The sequence below is a fragment of the Xiphophorus maculatus genome, chromosome 7 (genome assembly GCF_002775205.1).
Source record: "Xiphophorus maculatus strain JP 163 A chromosome 7, X_maculatus-5.0-male, whole genome shotgun sequence".
Classification (NCBI taxonomy): Eukaryota; Metazoa; Chordata; class Actinopteri; order Cyprinodontiformes; family Poeciliidae; genus Xiphophorus; species Xiphophorus maculatus.
The window spans coordinates 18,049,833-18,069,752 of record NC_036449.1 but is presented as its reverse complement, the minus strand read 5'-3'; the positions used below and the strand labels follow the sequence as shown (position 1 = coordinate 18,069,752).

The following is a 19,920-nucleotide window of genomic DNA, read 5'->3' as shown; positions in this document are numbered from 1 at the left end:
AGACAGTTCACTGCAGCCCTGGCCGACCTGCACGAAGCAGCCAAACTGTGTCCGAATAATCGAGAGATCCGTCGTCTCCTGGCTCGAGTTGAGGAGGAGTGCAAACAGATGCAGAGAGCGCAGACTAAAGGCAGCTTCGCTACGGCTGCTTGCAGCCAGGCATCAGGAGGCCATGAATCTGATCCAGAGCAGAATGAGAGCCAGATTGACCCATCAGAGCACAGGCCAGTGAGGAGCTTGGAGGCCCAAAGAGACATTCTAGAGGAGGAGGAGGAAGAGGAGGAGGACGATGAGGAGGATCCAGTGGCCTTGAAGCGTGACAGGACAGGTGAAGCCTGCTGGTCCCAGAACAGTTTCTCCTTCAACAGAGAATCCGCAGCTGTTAACAACTGTGCGACCCCCATCTCCCCTCCGGGCCCCAGCAGACTCCCCTCACACCGATACCCTCGAGAGCACCGGGAGGCGCTGGCCCAGCAGGCGCTGGTTCTGCAGCCCACCAAGCAGGCTCAGATAATAAAGACCAATCAGCACATGACTTCCATGCAGGCCGTGGGGGGCCGCTCTGCTGGAGGAAAATCTCAGTACGCACCCTCCAGCCCATTGCCCAGCCGACACATGTCCAGCAAGCTGAAGCCAGGTCCAGGTATTGACATAAGCCCCCTGCCTGCTCCGGCTGATGAGCCAGTGTACGAGAACCGCATGTTGCTGGGGGCCGCTTCCTCCTTCATGGGTCAGAGTTGTGATGGCGACAGCCTGCTTTCTTCCCAGGCTTCATACGTATCCTGCAGCTCCTCCAAAGCTCTGGGCCCGGAGAGGCTGTCTGCCCACTCTGCTTCTTCTCTGGAGGGCTTGGCCTGCTCTGGCCAGGGACACTTGGGGAACCACGATGCTGCTGCAGCTGGACCTCAGGGAGGAAGCATCAGCAGCATGCGTGTGTCCAGCTCCACCAGCAGCCTGGCGTCCAGCAGCAGCCTGTCGGACAGCGGCAAACTGGGACCCGACGTCCGCAGCAAAATCTCAGAGAAAAAGCACAGTCAGCAGGGCAGCGCTGCAGGGGAGTATAAACCCAGACCGTTCATGGGCATAACTGACAAAACAGCTCGATTTCAGCAACAACAGCAGCCGTGTCATCCTAGCCTTCAGTCCGTCAGTCGCAGCTGGTTTAACCACTCCTCTGACGGCTTGATGTGCCACAACATGTCGACGATGGGTCTGCAGCCGGTTGACTGTGAGCCGTCTTACAGCAAATCGGTGAGCACTTACCAGGAGCAGCACAAAGCGCAGCTGCCGCAGGGTGGCGCCGTGATGAGTGGCTTACACAATGGGATGCATGCCAAGGAATTGGAGAAGTTCTGCCAAGTGGCCAACTGCTACAAAGAGTCCAAGCCAGCACTGGCCATGCCGCATACTTTCATAGACGGTAACTCCAAGCAGCCTGGCCTGGGCCGAGATAATCCCGCCATTCATGTAGCTTCAATGAAACCAAAGCGATCCTTTATAGAGTCGAATGTGTAGAAATGGTTCATCTCTCTACACTGTCCACAATGCACACAAGCAAAAATCCAAAATGAGGGGCAGATTTATTTTTTTTTTGTTTTGTTTTTTTAAACCAGCGCCAGATTCCAGTTTTCTGAGATTTTAAGGAGTACAGTTTGCTGGCTGCTTGTGCATACAAACAAGCAGCTTAGAGTTTTATTCCTCTTAGTCTGCAGCTTCTGTTACATGACAGCATGTCCGGCATCATTCAGCCAAGCTGGAAACATTGCACTGAAGGTCTGCGGACATGACTTACAATCCTGATCAACATGGAGCACGTTACATGCACTTAGGCCAAGCAAGTGCTCCAACGGCTCACACAGTTACGATATGTTATTACTGAACACTTTTTGAATAGAAATTAGGCTTAAAATGTGTTCATCACATCTATGGTGCTGAGGGGCTAGTTTCAAAAAGTTTCTGACCTATTCACTTTTTACACACTTGCACATTAAAAAAAAAAAAGATAATAATTTCATTACTAAAAAGAGAAAAACTATTTCTAGACTTCCTGTCAGGTCTTTCTTGTTCACTTTAAGTATTATTTGGTTCTAGCTTTTAACACTTTAAATGTGTCATAATAAAGGAAGACATTAACATTTGGTAGATTACAGCTCATCCGGATGGAGGAATAATAATCTTGTGATTATGCAACACAGAAAACATTTTCTCTTCAAATTTGAGGTCTACTGGGCTGTTTCATGTCATTTACAGTACAGACCAAAAGTTTGGACACACCTTCTAATTCAATGGGTTTTCTTTATTTTCATGACTATTTATAAGGCAAGAAATCCCACTTATTAACCTGACAGGGCACACCTATGAAGTGAAAACCATTTCAGGTGACGACCTCTTGAAGCTCATCAAGAAAATGCAAAGTTTGTGCAAAGCAGTAATCACAGCAAAAGGTTGCTACTTTGAAGAAACTAGAATATAAGGGGTATTTTCAGTTGTTTTACACTTTTTTGTTTAGTGCATATTTCCACATGTGTCATTCATAGTTTTGATGCCTTCAGTGTGAATCTACAATATCAATAGTCATGAAAATAAAGGAAACTCATTGAATTAAAAGGTGTGTCCAAACTGTTGGTCTGTACTGTATGTCTCATGCAGGAATGTTGCTGATTGTTGCATTGGTGATCTCAGAACACAGATTTCCACCTTTCACATCAGCAGGGCTCAATTAATGAAACTAGTAGTTTTATTATGGTCATGATTCAAAAGCAAAGTAAAGTCACTCCAAGCTTTGTGTAAATGCGTAATCAGTGAACTTTGACCATCATGACTCAAGTTTCGGAGGGGAGAAGAAAGGACCAGCTCATAACGTACAGCGTAATTTCTGGCAGAAAAACTACAACCAATGATTTTGTTGCTACAGTCCTCTCTATGGGATTACAATCTAAGGGTTCAGAGGGTCATTTGAGAGTAAATTTCCTGAATCTGAACAGGCCAACAAGTGGGATTAAAGAAAAACCCCAAAAATATTTCAATTAAGTTTTCCTTTTGCCCCACCAAATTCCTTAGAGCTAACAAAAACATAAACATTTATTTTAGTTTGGTGATTTTTGGTGATGCAATCATTTTTAAAGTTTGTGAAGTTTCTTTTGCTTGAATGTTGAGATTGTTACCGTTTAAGAATCTTTTAATGTTATAGTAGCACAAACAAAAAATGCAGCACAATCAGCACCACTTTGGTTTTATTTGGTTAATATGAAGATGACATGGTTGAGTGAATCATTCTGTCTAAATAATTTTTAATTTATTTGTTGCAATGTTTTATATTGTTTAAGCAACTGTTTAAGGATGTCTGCAGAGTTTGAAGGTAATTTGTTATTATAACCACTATTGAAGGAAAAAAAAAAGCTGTGGTATAATTCTGATCAGTTCCTGTTCAGCTCGACTCTAACACAGATACAGTGATGTATGCTTGTTTCCTCACTTAATAGTTTGGAGTGACTTTACATAAGTTATGGAGTGAAAACACGTTTGGCAAAATGTATTAGTTGTGGTTCTACTGCCAAAAAGATGAGCAAGGTGAGCTACCAAATAACATGGTGAAATTGAGGGTTTGAGGTAAGTCTGTTTTGGGAGATGAGGCGAACATAATAGAAAACCATTTTAGTCTGAATGTTAAAATAATTTGAGACTTTGACCAATTACTGTAATTTCTGAATGTCTGTTCTGTTGAGTAGAACCCAGTTGGTGGACAAAAATACCCAAACTGTAGTATCAGTTAAAAATCAGCAATATTATCACCACACTGTGTGTTAAAAGTGATGCGGTCTGAGTACTTTGAGAAACGTCTGAAAGAACAACTAAGGGATGGGCATTCCTGTGACTTATGAAGGATGTTATAGATCCTCATGTGTATATTATATAAATATGTACTGTTTCTTCTTTTTAGTGAAGGTCTATGTTATGTTAAGTGTATTGACAAGTTCAGACTTGTGTATTTTGAGTTTTAGGCACAATGTTGTTGAAATGGTGTTGAATATAAATTTGTACATTGCATAAGCCATCATTAACACTGAATCATTTCTGTATCTGCTTGTTGTTGCTGTCTAGTTAATTTATTCACAGTGCCAATGGCTTGGTTAATTGTAAAAGCAATATATTTTATATAGTTATTTTTGCACAGCTACAAAGGCATTTGACTCTCAGTAATGAGAATTCAACGCATGCTACAGTTGCAGTTTATATAACAGAAAAACAGGAATATCAAAAAAAAGAGGTGGTTTGGGGGCTCGGTGCCATTAGCTTTATTTTATGATGTACATTAAATGCAGTTGTTACCATGTTTTCAGTATTGTGAGCTTTATTAGCCGTGATCACATACTGTAATGAACATTACTGCCACCATGCGAGAGTGAAATAAAGGAAGGAAAAAAAATAAACAAAAAAAGACTAATCTGTCTCCTGGGTTTTTGTCTTAAATACATACACATTATTACTGCAGTATTTAAAATGTCTAAATATACAACTATTAAGTCTGCTGAAGGTAATTAAACAGGTTTTAAAAAAGGACAATCTTACAATGCAGAGCACCATCTTTGGCAACAGAAGGTAACTGCAGGTTGACTACAAGCCATCTTGTGAGTTGTCGTTTTCATACGCACAATAAATTGCACATATGAAACAAATTCTGGTTTCAACTGCATGCAAAATTAAATTGAAACCAGAATTTTACATGCACTGTTGAGACATTTTTTTCTCACTGAAATTAAACTTATGAATTCAAAGTTACAACTTCTCTTAAGAAAAAATGTTCAGAAGCTTTCTGGCGATTCAAAGCTAAAAACGAGAAGTTTGATCCGATTTAACTTCAGATAGTGAGAAACAAAAGTGCATGCATCTTTAAACTTCTATTTCACTGTTTAAGAGCACTACTGCCATTGTAGATGTATTTCCATAATTCAGCACAAAAGTCAAACTACAATTGTATAGCTTCCCTATAAAATAACATAGTTTATTGCTGTTAGTTGATGATTAAGAATTGGTTGAGAAAAAACTAAATCCAGTTTCACAAAAATTTTGAACATGGTAAACAAGAATTTTGAACGCACAAATGGCCAACAGAATTGAAGCTATTCCTGATGTGATGTTTGTCTAGCAGACATTCATATAAATGGCTAACAAATATGGCTTTTCATAGAGTGCTGTATCTAAACATGTGGATGGAAAAAGACATGCAAGAGAAGAACATTAAGCAGAAAAGCTCGTTTGAAGTACCCAGAGCCATAGAAGTGCAGAGAGGAATTACCAGTGTCACATTCCTTGCAATAAGCCACTGTTAAACCTGGAACAACTTTAAGAGTGAGAAAAACGGACAGCACTGCTGCTCAGTGGTCCAAAGTTTTATTTTCGCATGTCAGTAATTGTTGCGCCTCATTTGGAAATTAAGGTCACTGTTAAAACAACTTGATTTTCTTAATATTCTAGCATCTAGACAAGCTGACTGACTTCATGCCGCACAACATTGAAGCAGTAATTCATGCAACAGAAACCCTAGCCAAGTATTGTACGCATTTTAGTAGGCTAATAAATCTACATTAAAAAACTATTTCGTTATTGGTGCTCTGAAGTATTCTGATTTTCTTTTTTTTATTTGCTATAATCCATTGCAGACAAAATTAACACATTCACTCTTGGAATTAAATTCCGGTAATAAACTGTTTTTTCATTTTGATCAAAGTTCTAATAAACATTCAATGTGCTGAATTCAATAAATTATCATTAGAATCATATTGTAACATTGAAAGCTCTACGGTATAACACAAAAAACAAGCTGACTGATTAATATATTTGAAATAAATCTGGTAATTGTCTATATCAGTTTCTGAAGTGAAACTCAACAAAGCAGCAAACTGACTCAGTAATGAGAACACTTATTACCTTTCTCGCAATTACAGTAGTTTAAGTACCTGTGGCATTTCAGAAAATGTAAAATGAGCTGCTGGTTTACTGACTGGACTTCCAGCGGGTTATTGCCATCTTCAGGGACCTGTTGGGGGTCAGCAGAGTCGTCTGGAGGGGCAGGTTGGTCATTGGGCTTGTTTTGTTCTTGCCTCCGATCCATCTCTCAATAGATTCTCGTTCGTAGGAGTACCCATCTGAGGAACAGACACCCAGTTTATGTTTGAGAACTACAGCAGTGGCAGAGAACTGAGTTACCGTGTCTGATGAAGCACATGCTAGGGGACAACGGTTTTAATGTGAACAAACCTGCAGCTATGACTGGATCCTTCATCAGCTCTGTGGTGATTGGACACAGAAACTCATTCGGAGCTTCTGAGCCGCTCTGCTCTGCCTTCAGGGCCTCAATTTTCCTCAGGAGACGTCCACGAAGACCTACAGACTCTGCAAAACCACAACCAGATAGTTTCAGTCGGTATGAATTTGAAAATGAACATTTTTGAATTTTTATTTTCTAACATGAGCTCAGTTTAATCTCGTTACTTCCTGTTGAGCTAACTAAAATCACAGCAGACTGACTAAAACTGACTTAACAAAAACCAGAAATAAATCTGTGCTGAGTCACGAAGAGCCAGACGTTTTTGGTCCTCAGCTCCGGCAACTTAACATTTCCTCTTATTCTGCCTGAGAGTAAACATCCAGCAGGTCCAAAAGAGGAAAAATCTCTCTACATGCAGCTGCATGTCTCCGCCTACTGACGGCAGCCTCTGAATTTGTCATCTGCAGCAAATTTCTTGAACAGCTAAAAGGGAGGGCCGACCTTTATGGCTGCACATGATTAGTTGCGTGTCTGTGGGTAATGGCTGTGCCACTGAGAAGCATGTCTCATTCAGGCAGTAACAGCAGCTGCAGTGACATTTTCTAGCATGACTTTTAAAGTCTTGACAATTTTATTACAATAAGGGCACTGAATGATTCAACATATTTAAACCCATTTTCCCTGCATGATACTAATGCGACACCATGCACATCTCGTTTCATTTTAAAGGCTAGGCAAAAGGACAAAGATCTTATTTTACAAAGACATATCCTGTGGTTTGATGAAACTAAAATTGGAGTGATCTTCCAAACTGATCAAAATAACATTTGAAGAAAAATGGAGGAAGCCTGAGAACACCATCCCCCCCCAAAAAATACAGGGGTGGCAGCATGAGAAGTGGAGTTTTGATGCACGAAGGATGGGTGTACTTTACAAAATAGTTAACAATTTGAGGAAGGAACATAATTTGTAAATATTAAAGCAACATCTCAAGACGTCAGCTAAGAAGTTAAAGCTAAAGAACACATGGGTCTTCTAAATGGAGAATGATCTGAAGCACCTGACAAATTAGTTAAGTTTTTGAGTGACAATCACAAAACCCCTGTTCTCAGTCTCAGTCTCATAGAAACTTTGTGGATTGAACTGAAAAACTGTGTGAAAAAGGCGACCCACACACCTAAATATTGTGAGAAGTTTCTGAAAGGAAACTCAAACTGTTTGACCCAACTCATATTGGTATATTCGTCTTTAAACAAATACTGAAACTACTAAAATACAAATTATACCAAATACTGCTGATGATTGTTTTAGAGGTTTTTTAAAATGCAAGTCTCTTAAGCAGGTCCTCCTGCTGCTTGTATATGAAGAGATGTGAAAGATGCCACTTCCTTCCCATGTGCCATTTTGATACCCTTCATCTGAACCACATCTATTATTTTTAGTGCAAATGAACTGCCATCGTTTGTGCCACTTGTTACTCTGTATAATTTGTAGCCCCCAATCCCAATGTCTAAATCTGTCAGAAACCTATTCCTGCTTTCATTTTACATTAATTTATGCTATGGATCTTAAGAAACGTAATTAAGACTGATATAGATGTTTAGCTTGCTAGGTGGACAGATACTGAGGCACTTTATTTTATTTTTTGTGCTTCTCTTAACCTTGTAAAATTTTAAGCACATTGATTTCAGATACTCAGACTTCTACGCTCCATTTCTTTGAGGTAGAAAGTGAACTTTGTGAAACATGGAGAAAGAAAAACTACAGGCATCAAGTGCATGTTTAGATTCACTAGGTTGTTGCAGGAGCTGTATCATCCATCCTCTTTATGAAAGCTTATGATCTGCTCCTGTTTAGCAAATAAAAACATTTTCTCTCAATTTGTGAAATGTGGATTGTGCCAATGGCAACAGCAAAATCTATGGCCTGAACTTAACTTCTGAAACTCTGCAACCTTTTCAGAAATGCTGACTATAATGTATTTTCACCATCAGTGCTCTGGACTTGCTAATGCAATCTGTTAGGCGCAGTCTGATGATCACTGTAAAAAGGCTTGGAGCTGAATTGTACACAAAGATAAAGAAAACATTTGCTCATGTCTTATTTGCAGAAGTATTCACACTTATACATCATTTCATACTTTACGTCATTATAACTAACTAACTGTTTTATGTTGTTTAATCTCAGTATAAATCCAGCCGTTTTGGGAACACCTCATTAGTTTGATGGAGAACAAAGAGGGAATCATAAAGACCAGCTGTATGCCATATTCTGTAAACATTCTTCTTCAAGGTCCTAGATTTTAATTTATCTTCCAAGTACAAGAAAAACTTACTAGTTCCAATTCCTTGAAAACTGTCTATAAAGCATTTGAAATACCTTTTTTTCGTACATTTTGGTCTGTTGGAAAACTCATTCTATTTGAATAGATACTATTCAATCTAACCTGATGCTCCTGACTGTGTATTGCTCTCCAACATGTCGTAGTGAAAGCAATGACGTACCAAGGCTACACTCGTAGGCATTTTACCTATGTTCAAGGAGAAATTACTCAGCCTCTAGTCTGAAAACATCATTCCAATCAACTTCTAAAAGACAGAAACTAGTCTTGCACTGAATAGCGCCTTTACTTTTCATAAAGCAGAAAATCAATACGGACGAGGAAAAAAGACTGAAGTACTACAGAAAAAAAATGTGTGTTGCTACGAACCAGTTAACCCATCAAGTGCTGATCCAGCTTATGATTATATCAACAAGGCAGCTTAGATGCTAATGTGTTGAGAAAAAAACAAGCAACAGAAGACAGCAGTACAGCCAGCCTGAATCATGCTGGAAAAATGACAGCATTCAATCAGGCTGAACTCCTTGAACCCCTCAAGTTGTTACTGAGCTAATAAACAATGTTAGAAAAGTTGCACTTCAAAGTAATACTTCGTTTAGGATTTCTATACACTCCAGCATCTTTCATCACAAGTACTATACCGTCCACTTTACATTTAGATTGATAATTTGATGGAGTGGGGGTGGAGGGCGAAATGAATATTTCATAAAGTTTACTGAAATCTCACTTGCTGTGTGTGTCTGCACGAGAAAGAGAGAGGGTGAGTGTATGCCTATGCAAATGCACACACTATTTGCATGCATAGAAAATTATGTGTTGTACTGTGGGGATGTAGGTCGCACAGCATGACAAAAAATGTGCCAATCTGTCCATTTCTTCTGCGGTAATGATGAGAGCTGTCCTCCATACTAAACATGTAGCGATGCTATGGGGCATGCTTTGAATCATTGAGCAGCATGCGAAGCTGGTTTGCTGTCTGCTGCTTTACAATTAAAGCAAACAAAATGGGTTTTAGTCTGAGTACAGTCAGGATTGTAATGCAGTGAGTTTTGTAATTAGAATCAGATGTTTTTTGTGTTTAGACTGGAGACAGAAGTTCTATGTTTTAACACTAATGTGTGACATAAAGATTAAGATCTGAAAGTTGAAATGAGAGTTTGGTTTTGCTTTTACCTTTAACACCAACCCCACAAAATTAAACTGATGAAGTGACTAATGCTGAATGGCTCATTTTAAGAAATACCTTACAGGGTTTTAGATGCATGAAGCAGAAATGCAAATTGTTTGAGATACATTTTCAAGCTACAGGAATTATTGGCCATTTTGCAGTGGTAGATGCATAGCTAGTAACCTTAAATTGACCAATTAGGAAAGTTAGCATTTATCCTTGATCGTTTGACTCTAATTCAATAACAGCACAACGGGAGCAGGTCAAATGTATTTGATATGGAGAGTGTTTGCTCTCAGCTAACTTCCTGCCTACTGTTTTGAAGGACATGCAGAGTGATAGCAGGCAGTGTCACTGGAGCAACACCACAAAATCATTTTTGAATGCAACATCACATTTCTGAGCTGTTGCAAGCTCTGACAATAATAAACAATATGACAAAATTGCATATTTTATCCAAACTCTATGTAAGAATAAGTTTCTAAATCTCGACAATGACACAACAGTGCATAATCTCATGTCTAGCTATGCAGATGCTCTGTCTGTTCTATTATAATAAATTGGGTAATGTATAAAATGCTCTAATTGCTTCAGCTGATCTTGACAGCAGAATGGAAACATAGCTTGATAATGTCAACATAGCTTGATAATGTCAACTTGGACATTTTAGCTCAACTCTCATCAAGCTCCGCAGAAGAAAGCATCCAATTCTGGGAATTTTGTCACTACAGATCGAATAACTTTTTGGGAACAATGTTTAAGGTGGCATGATAGCCAATAGAGATGATAATTGTTATGAGAAACAGTAAGGTGCTTTTTAATCCTATCAATTCTCTGTCCTCACCTATTCCCAGTTCAGCCACAGTCTCCTTGCTCATGTGGTTCACCTCTGACCCATCAATATTGTTGGCTTTAAAAATCATGACGAGCTCATCCAGTTTTTCTTCGCACAGCCAGCTTTGCACATCCTCCTCTGTCCAATCAGCAAGCAGCAACCTGGAGTGACCTGGCAGTTTCCTTCCTGCAAAAAAAAAAAAAACAACCCAACAAGCTAGGAGGAAGTGCTGAGCTATTACAGCCCAATCTCCTGCAAACAAACAGTTTCCTCCCAATCTCAACAGAAAGGACAAACTCCCTTATGACACAATCCGATATGGGAGTGATAATTACTTTCATCTGCACCCACCCATAAAAATCCACAAACACTGTTGTAAAATAGTTTTAAATCAAGTCCTTCTACTGTAATTTTAACATTTTATCTCATGTAAGTTTTTTATGGAGTGAAGGCACAGAAACTCAAGAGATCTGTAATCTTTAAACTTTTGTTGTTTGAGGCATCATTATAGAACAGTGTAGTGAAGGACAGCTAGAATCCTTAACAGTGTAGTTTCATTTTTTGTCAAGAAGCTTTTACAGTGATGTAGTTTACGCAAAAGCACAGATTTCCCAAGACGTAACACTTAAAGTGTATGGAGAAATGCTAACTTTGTAGGTTTGTGAAGCCATGAGGAAAGCAAGAGGCCTTTTTTGGTGTAATCCTGGCTGATACAGTGTATCATCTGGAGTCTCCCAGTCTAAGGGGCTGACTCATTGGAACACTAAGCCAAAATCAGGGAAGATTCACTGGAGTCAGAGCAGTTCCAGACTGCATCCTTTAGATCTTAGTCTTTTTGTTTCACTTTTAAAAGAAAACAAAGAAAAAAATCTATGAATGTACCTACTTAAACCTATAGTTATATTAAAAAAAGGACATCTCATTAAATATATATATATTTTTATAATAAAATGTTTACATGCAAAATAGACTGCATTTTTCTGGTCATTCACCCAAGCATACAGCCTTGGTAAGGACAGCATTATTGAAAGAGAAGGAACCAAGAGCCCCCTTGTAACTGGAGGGTACTTAGACCTCAACAGCTTAGGTGGGAGAATCTGATAATCTGATACACTGCACTAATAGGGCCTTCATGGAAGATAGCAAGATAGCAAGATAAAAGTTATCTGGAAAAAAAGGCATGGAAAACCGTCTTTTTAGCTTGCAAACCATATAGAGAACACAGCAACACATGGAAGACACTCTGATTAGGCAAAACTAAAACATTTTTCTGGCCTGCGCAGTGCGTGTAGTGAAAAACCAACTCTGAATATCAGCAGCAGAATGCTGTAGGATAATTTTCTTCAGATCGCACAAGGAAACTGATCAGAGTTGATGATGAGCAGAGAGCTCACGTCCCAGAAAAGTTACCGATCTAAATCTAATTGAGAATCTGTGGAAAGGCTTAAGAAATCTTAACGTTTTAGAGACTCTCTCCATCCAACTTGATGGAGAAAACAGTTCAGAATAGATGTGAAAATCTTGTCAATACACCTTAAGAGATATGCCACACTTTTCAGATTGTTATTAGTCATGTTTTTTTCACTGTGGGAGGAAACCAGAATAACTGTATAGAAGCCATGAATGCACAGAGAGAACATGCAGAGACCCTAAACCAGGATTCAAATCCAGAACCTTCTTGCTGCAAGTCAACAACGCCACTGTGCAGTTCAAGATAAGAGTTTATACAGCGCTGGTGATTTATGGAGCAAGCACCTCTTCAGCATTTCAACATGTTGTTTGCTGTGTTTACCTCAGAAACCTTGGCTGTGGTTGAAATAAATAAGTCGGACTATATGAACTCTAGCAAGATTTGAGCAACAAATAGAATTTGTGTTCAAAAAGAATACTAGCCACAGATTTATTTTCTAGTCAGACACACCAAAAGAAGATATTTTTCAGGGGGTCAACAAATGCTTGTGCGAGACACCACTACGTGAGCAATTTACACAAAATGCAGTTTTACGATAAGACATTCAAATAAATCACCTGAATACTTGATGGACTCAGACAGAAAAACACAGTGACGGTTATTTACCCTGACATGGCACCTGCTGTGATTCAGCCGCTGCAGAAAAACATGAAAGGAAATAAGTTCATTGTGAAAAGACAGAGAGAAACAAGATTAAAGTGAAGACGTGGAGCTGCAGCGGTGGAGGAGTATTAAAAGACAGGTTTTAGAGGAGAGGGAATTTTTTTTATCAACATCATGCTGATGAACGGCAGATGGAAGAACTGTTCAGATGTCTATCGAATGCATGTTTTCTTTCACTATAAGCAGAAACTTCTTGTTCCTGCTTATAGTAGCATTTCTCCCTCCATTACAACAGCTCTATAAGGATCAGAGATAGTCTATCCGGCTACATCATAATATAAACATCATTACTCCTCTTGTACACAAATAGGAACTTTGGATTTTAACTATGCAGTGATCTCTGAAGGTTTTTTTTCCATCAAATTTTAAAATACAGGTTTATTCAAGACATTAAAAAGTGACAAACTCAACTGCAACAGTATTTACCAGTTTCTTCATATCCATCTCCTCCAATCTTCCACACATTTACTGATCTGTCCATTGAGCCAGTTGCCATCAGGCCATAGGCAGGAGACAGAGCGACCGCTGTCACATATCTATAGGAAGGCGACATAACAGGAAAGTGAAGGGTGTTTGTGACAACCTGAAAGTGGCACAGGAAGAGATCAGCCTCAAAAATCTGTTTCTCTGAGCCACAAAAAAAAGATCCCTAAATCCTTTCAAACACTTCAAAGAGCTCTGATGGTTCTTACCTGCAGTGCCACATCAATGACTGTGCAGAAAGCAGAAATATACTGTTGCATCACTGCACCCAGCGCTTCTGGGAGAAACTAATCAAGCAAAAATCGCACATTTTGATCTGAAACGCCCGGGCTCCATATTTTGCTGCTTGGCTGAGACCTGCAGAGATTGCATCGCAGCAGGAGGCTGGGTAATTTACCTGTCATGTTGCTTCAAAATGTGGAGCAGGGTTCCCAGGTTCTGTGAACAAAGTGCAAATTGTTCAACTGGAATGTTTTGAGTTCTTATTTACAGGGATGAAACATGTTTGATTCAGAAGTCATCTTTATATCACTGTGAACTGAGAAGGAATTAAAAAAAAGACACTTTGTGAACATTACTTACGGCATTGTATATTGTTACACTTTTATCCACCGATCTGTAATAATTACAGTAAATAAGGTCACCTCGTGTTCAGAATCCATATGTATGCATTTACACCACAGATTAATCATGTAGTCATGTATGAGTTTATAAAAACTGAGGAAGACAAGAATAAGAAACAGATTAATCTTCAGTGTGTTTGACTTTGAGCCAAGAGCAGCAGAAGGAACCAACAGCAGCTTTATAATAAAGTGCATTCCTCCTGTGGCTGACTGAGAGAACAGGAAGGTCTACACTCAGCAGTAGCATCTGCTGCTTACTCACAAAAAAACAACATAACAATCCTTCACAGAAGCAAAGGCAGCCAACAATATATTCAAAAGACAATAAAGAGTAATGCAATTACGTATGGAGCAATAAATTGCCTTTAATGAACAGCAATGGCTATCAGAGACTTACACATCATGCAGCTCCGATATTAGCTTGTAAATTAAAGACTTATGTTAAAACTTATCAAATTTTTTTTCTAGAAGTGCCATCAATTTAGTCTAGGCCTGTTTCATTAGTTACTTTTTAAAAAAACAGTTCTGCTTAACAATATTTCAGAAGTAATGTCTGATTGTCATTGATTAATTTTCTGTAAATTTTTGTTCATTATTACTTTACTTTCATTTTCAAGTTATTTACGTTATCATCAAGGGCTTTTTGGTCATTAATAGAGGGGTACCAACAATTTTGGCCATGTCTACATACTCTTTATAGTTAGCATGTTAGCACAACAGGCTTTACGTTGGTATGATGAGGTTCTCACCCAGAGACCACCAGCTCTCCATCAGCAGAGAAAGCGCAGGACAGAACTGGAGCCGCTTGACCAGTGAGAATGTGAAGAAGCATCATGGTCCACACTGCAGGTGAACATGAACACACGTACACAGAGAAAAGGCTGAGAGGGATTTAGAATTGTCATACATCCTAAACTATTGACTTGACACTTTTTTCCCCCTATACATACAGAATAAAGTTTTTATTTCTCTGCTAACTCTCCTCTGTGCTGCAGCTCTGCCACCTGCTGTCAGCTGTCCAGAGATAAAAGATTTTTACTATTTGGGGAATAAACTGAACACATTTCAACTCAAATTTTAAAATGGGTTATAACTAATTGAAAAGCAATCTTCAGGGGATTTTTGGTATCCCTGAATTAATCTGTTTTCCCGCAGACTTGTTCAGTCTTGCCTTTTTCAGCTTCCTTGAACAGTCAAAAGACATGTTTTATTCACCAGTATTTTGAGATTCGCTGTAGGCATTAGTATGAGTATGCATGGTAGTCTGTATCTCCGACAGTACTAATGAACCAGAGAGGCGCTTCTTCTATTTGCCAGAGGGAGCTGTTGGTGTGTCATCTCACTTTATATTCTCTGTGGGGTTTAGGAGAATTTTCTGGCAAATGAATCTCAATTATTCCTGGTTTAATGTTTATGGAACCAGATAATGATATATTTGGCAGTGTGGACACACATCACATCTAAACCCTACTGTGCCACACTTTTTCCTTCCACTCAACTTTCCACTAATATACTTTCAGAGAGCACTCTAAACAGTCAGCTTCTTCTAAAAATGACTTCTTTTGGCTTACCCTCCTTAGGAGGGTGGGATTGTCTGCTGGACAACTGTCATTTGTGTAGGCTACAATAAACATTATAATAATCCCTTTCAAAATGGTTCAATGTGCTAGCTTTCGAAGGTTCACGTTGGGATTTCACTAGCTGCAAGTCAAAATGTTCAAAAGTAATGTGCCACAAAAGCATAAATCCCAATTTTAAAGTTGACCAGTTGCTTCTTTTAATCACCTTATTCTGTAATTCCTGTTTCATAGTCATGCAAAAGAATAAATACACTTTTCTTAAATGCAAGACAGTTGCAGTCTCATATCTAAGCAACAGCATGACAAAGAACTGAAACAAGGACAAACCATATATATATACAGTACAGACCAAAAGTTTGGACACACCTTCTAATTCAATGGGTTTTCTTTATTTTCATGACTATTTATAAGGCAAGAAATCCCACTTATTAACCTGACAGGGCACACCTATGAAGTGAAAACCATTTCAGGTGACGACCTCTTGAAGCTCATCAAGAAAATGCAGAGTGTGTGCAAAGCAGTAATCACAGCAAAAGGTTGCTACTTTGAAGAAACTAGAATATAAGGGGTATTTTCAGTTGTCTTACACTTTTTTGTTTAGTGCATATTTCCACATGTGTTATTCATAGTTTTGATGCCTTCAATGTGGATCTACAATGTCAATAGTCATGAAAATAAAGGAAACTCATTGAATTAAAAGGTGTGTCCAAACTTTTGGTCTGTATATATATATATACATACGTATATCACCATGGACTTGGGTTGCCATGCATTGCCAACAAATCCTACAGAGAATGACCGTTACCACGGCAACGCATCGAAGGAACCAGCACAGTTGTATGCCCAAGCACATTACGAAAATGCACCTTGTAACCTGGTTATACAACCCGTGAAGGACATGTGAACTCTGCTTCCTCTGCTGGAGCTTGAACAACAAAATGTGTCTGTTTGCACCTGGTGACCTTCCAGATCATTTGCATATGGACACACACGCATAACAGAGAATCCCCCAGTGCTGCAGTGTTTAAGGAGGAAGTCTTAATACATTATTAATGAGTCCATCTCTGATTTAAACCCCATAAAATGATTGTATTCAGCAGAGAGAGATATCAAGGTTGTCCCAGTCAGCAGGGTGTTTCTCTCTCTCTCTCTCTGTCCTGGACAACAGATTAAAGGAGTGTTTGGTTGAGGAAGCATGCAGGGCTCAGGGGGTCAGCCTACCTGCTCCCTCACGCTGAGAAACAATCCATATTTTCAGAAGACTGTCCTGTCCACAGGAGGCCAGTCGAAGCTCCATACAGGAGTCTTCTGCAGAGTAAGTGGGAAAAAACTCAGCGTTCATGCATGATCAAACCAGCAACAGAGGAAGACAAATATGTTATGACAGCATGTTAGTATAGAAACCACTAACCAGCAATATTCTTTAAAAAGTAGTGTTTTGAAAAGAGACATTTGATTAGTGGACTAAAAACAATGTTGGATTTTTAAAAGAAACTGAGGACACCAAGCTCCCTATCAATTTGTCAGAGGAGTAGATAAATAAGTGGAACATGACTTGAGTTGTAAAACACACGAGATTAATTTGTGATGTAAAAGTGTAGACACCCTTAAAAGGTGTGTTTTGTTGAAGGATCTTTTTTATTCAGTTTGACAGTACTCTTTTGTAAGACTATTAAACCCTACATATTGACTCAACAAAATATGTCCGGTCCACCTTATCCAAGATCCTCAAATTGTTTAGATTACGAATACATCTCTCACGCACAACTTTCAGGTGACCCCACACGTTTACAGTAATAACTTCAACATCAAAAAGATTTTTTTTCAACCCATGTTGTTAAACCTGTGGCTATAATTATTGCTGCAATGAATATGCAAATAATTTCCATATCTGTATTAAGAAATCTTTACCTTCCATAATATTTAGGCATATACATTTTTGCAACATGTTTTTAAAACTATTTCCAGTTTACTTAACTCACCAATTTTGAAGTGAGGTGCGAAGCTGCAGCAGGTGACGCCCAAATCATGTGCGTCTTTCTGAGCAAGCAGAAGGCTGATGTGATCATCCCAGAGTTTGAGGTCTCCCTGGGTACAGCCGGTCACAAAAACCTGAGAGCAGGGAGAGAAACTGCAGGCCACAATGCTGGCTTCACTTGCTGCAGCACATCTGCAGGAGAAAATTATTAGAGCAGTTTGTTTAAAAGATAAAGAAGGCCTTTTGTGAAAATGTTTGACCTTGTACAATTTTGTTGAGATGAGAGGTTTAATCGGAGAGACAGAGCTCAATAAGAGTTCCGACAAGAAGGAAGCATTCATTTTTCTTGAAAATAAGTATACGTTGTCTGCATTCAAGTTGACCTGAAATGAATACGTGTTTTTATATTAAACTTTATTAGCTCAAAAATACTGACGTTGTCCTCAGTGTCCTAAAATGTTTAGATTAATGAGTGCATTGTTTTTTAACACACTTTTAGGATTATTTTCTGCTTTAAAGTTTGTCGCGGATGGGAGGGGGAAAAAAGCTGCTGAGGAGAAAGTTGTGACAGCTGTACGATGACTCCATCTGCTGCAGAAGGCTGAGAGATGTTGCCAAAAGCGACAAGTGTGAGAGCTTTTTGATTCAGTTCGTCTGTCAAACTGTGGTTTTCAGAGCTGAGAGCTAACCTTGAGTCTCACTTTGAATTAAAGGTGTCAGTCAGATTTATTTTTTTTTAATTACTACTCCAACACAAAACAGGCACTCTACCATCAGGGGTGATTCCAGAAGGTTTTCAGATGAGGGTCACTTACAGTGTTGGAGGGAGCCACACTTAAACTGAAAGCAATAAGTTTTTTCAGGAGTTTGTATCTGCTGCCATCCCATTTAGTCAGGAATATATTAAAATCTTAATTTCAAGGTGTAAATGTAAATATGCTGATGTCTTTTTAATACATAATATACAATAACAAGCATGATCGTTAGGCTGGATAGGAAGATTGTTACTAGTTACAGTAATATTCAACACAAACACAAAACAACATAATTTAACACAGCTCATGTGTTGATTGGCAATATCCAAATCGGAAATGACATGATTTGTTTTGCTATTTCAGGTCAACTTGAGAGGTTTCAAATGTAGCATTAAAAATTACCCCAGAACTACATCTATGAAAAGATTAGATGTGTATAGCTCAACACATGCAATCTTGGTGTGATTTAAAAGTTCTTTTTAATGAACTTTACAATCAACCCACTTTCTAACTGTGTTCATTAACAAAATGATTTATTTAGTTAGACTTTTTGTAAGACGAATAAAAATGCTAAGATGTAACATTTAAGTCTATATTTCTCAATCAAAAGTTATTTCATTACATGTACATTATTGTGGTTCAGGCTCCTTTTTGGGTCTGCCGACTTCAATTAAACATTTGATTAGCATCCATAATTAAACTAAATTAAATCTGGATGACCTCCTGCTGACCTTTGGACTCATATATATATATATATATATATATATATATATATATATATATATATATATATAAGTAGTTTTTCTTTCTGCCGGTATGTTTTGTTTTCCCCTTTACAATTCTCTAGCAAGTAGGGCAACAATGAGGAGATAAAGAGGTTGTTTATTTTTTAAGGAAAGTACAAAAAAAATGAATGGATGAAGAAATGTTACTGTTGCTGTTGTGATAACATAGCACATTTCCAGCAGTGTCAGCAGTGGACAAGCCCATATCATTTAAGAATACTTTCAGACAAATACTGTCTGGTATCAGAAACGAGTAAGGCCCAAGTATACCTGCGCAGTGTCTTGGAAGGGAAGTCCCAGAGGGCCACGGTGCCATCACAGGCACCCGCCAGCAGGAGGCAGGAGTCCGGCGCCAACGCGCAGACTCGGAGCGGGCTGCGGCCCGGGTGCTCCACCGCCGAGAGTAGCTCACCTGTCTCCGAGCTCCAAACTATGATGGAGCCGTCCGTGGAGCAGCTTAGCAGGTAGCTGCCGCAGGAGCTGAAGCAGCATCGGTGAACCCCGTAGCCGTGACCCGTCAGAGGAGAGAAGGGAAACTCCTTAAAGTCCGCCGTGCTATACACCCGGAGAGTTTTATCAGCTGATCCGGTCACCAGAGCAGACTGAGAGAAGGCACAGCAGCTGATCTCGTCTGTATGATCTCGAATTGTATGAATTAAAGAGACCATGTTGGCAAATGTTGATTCTGGCCGTAAATCAGTCTCAGGGTGACGCAAATGGTCCGAATGAACAAGCAGGAAGACGCTATTCTACTTTCTGCCTGCTGTTCTGTCGCTGTTGAAAACTCTTAGCAAGAAATGAGACCTTTGTTCGTTATGAAGTATTTACTTGCTTCCGCCTACAGCACACCAATAAAATTTAACTTGCCTGTTATCAGTCCAGTGACGCTTAGTTATTGCATTACACAATGTTTATAGTTTTTTTTTTTACAATGTTTATAGTTGACTCCATGTAAGCAGAAACCAGGAGT

The 19,920-nt window shown here is 39.1% G+C and overlaps 2 protein-coding genes across 5 annotated transcripts in view; one reads left to right on the top strand and one right to left on the bottom strand.

Annotated features, from left to right (window-relative positions):
* Positions 1–2,320, top strand: part of tanc1 (tetratricopeptide repeat, ankyrin repeat and coiled-coil containing 1) — a 104,828-nt gene extending 102,508 nt beyond the window's left edge. For all 3 annotated transcript variants that reach the window (XM_023336943.1, XM_023336942.1, XM_023336945.1), the window contains one exon: positions 3–2,320. In XM_023336943.1, the coding sequence (XP_023192711.1) occupies positions 3–1,515 (1,513 nt within the window). In that variant the 3' untranslated portion in view covers positions 1,516–2,320. The remainder of the gene's footprint in view (positions 1–2) is intronic.
* Positions 2,321–3,635: 1,315 nt separating this feature from the next.
* LOC102232112 (WD repeat, SAM and U-box domain-containing protein 1-like) lies at positions 3,636–19,783 on the bottom strand. 2 transcript variants are annotated; one of them, XM_023337222.1, is made up of 11 exons: positions 19,221–19,783; positions 17,415–17,602; positions 16,654–16,740; positions 14,602–14,695; positions 13,812–13,845; positions 13,627–13,667; positions 13,158–13,282; positions 12,690–12,719; positions 10,622–10,798; positions 6,259–6,393; positions 3,636–6,146 (listed from the first exon to the last, which is right to left on the bottom strand). In XM_023337222.1, the coding sequence occupies exons 1-11, from the start codon at positions 19,616–19,618 to the stop codon at positions 5,995–5,997; spliced, it is 1,461 nt and encodes a 486-aa protein (XP_023192990.1). In that variant the 5' UTR covers positions 19,619–19,783; the 3' UTR covers positions 3,636–5,994. The 2 variants fall into 2 exon arrangements, with proteins under 2 accessions (XP_023192990.1, XP_023192991.1); XM_023337223.1 differs by having other exon boundaries at positions 13,173–13,282.
* Between the last annotated feature and the right edge of the window lie 137 nt (positions 19,784–19,920).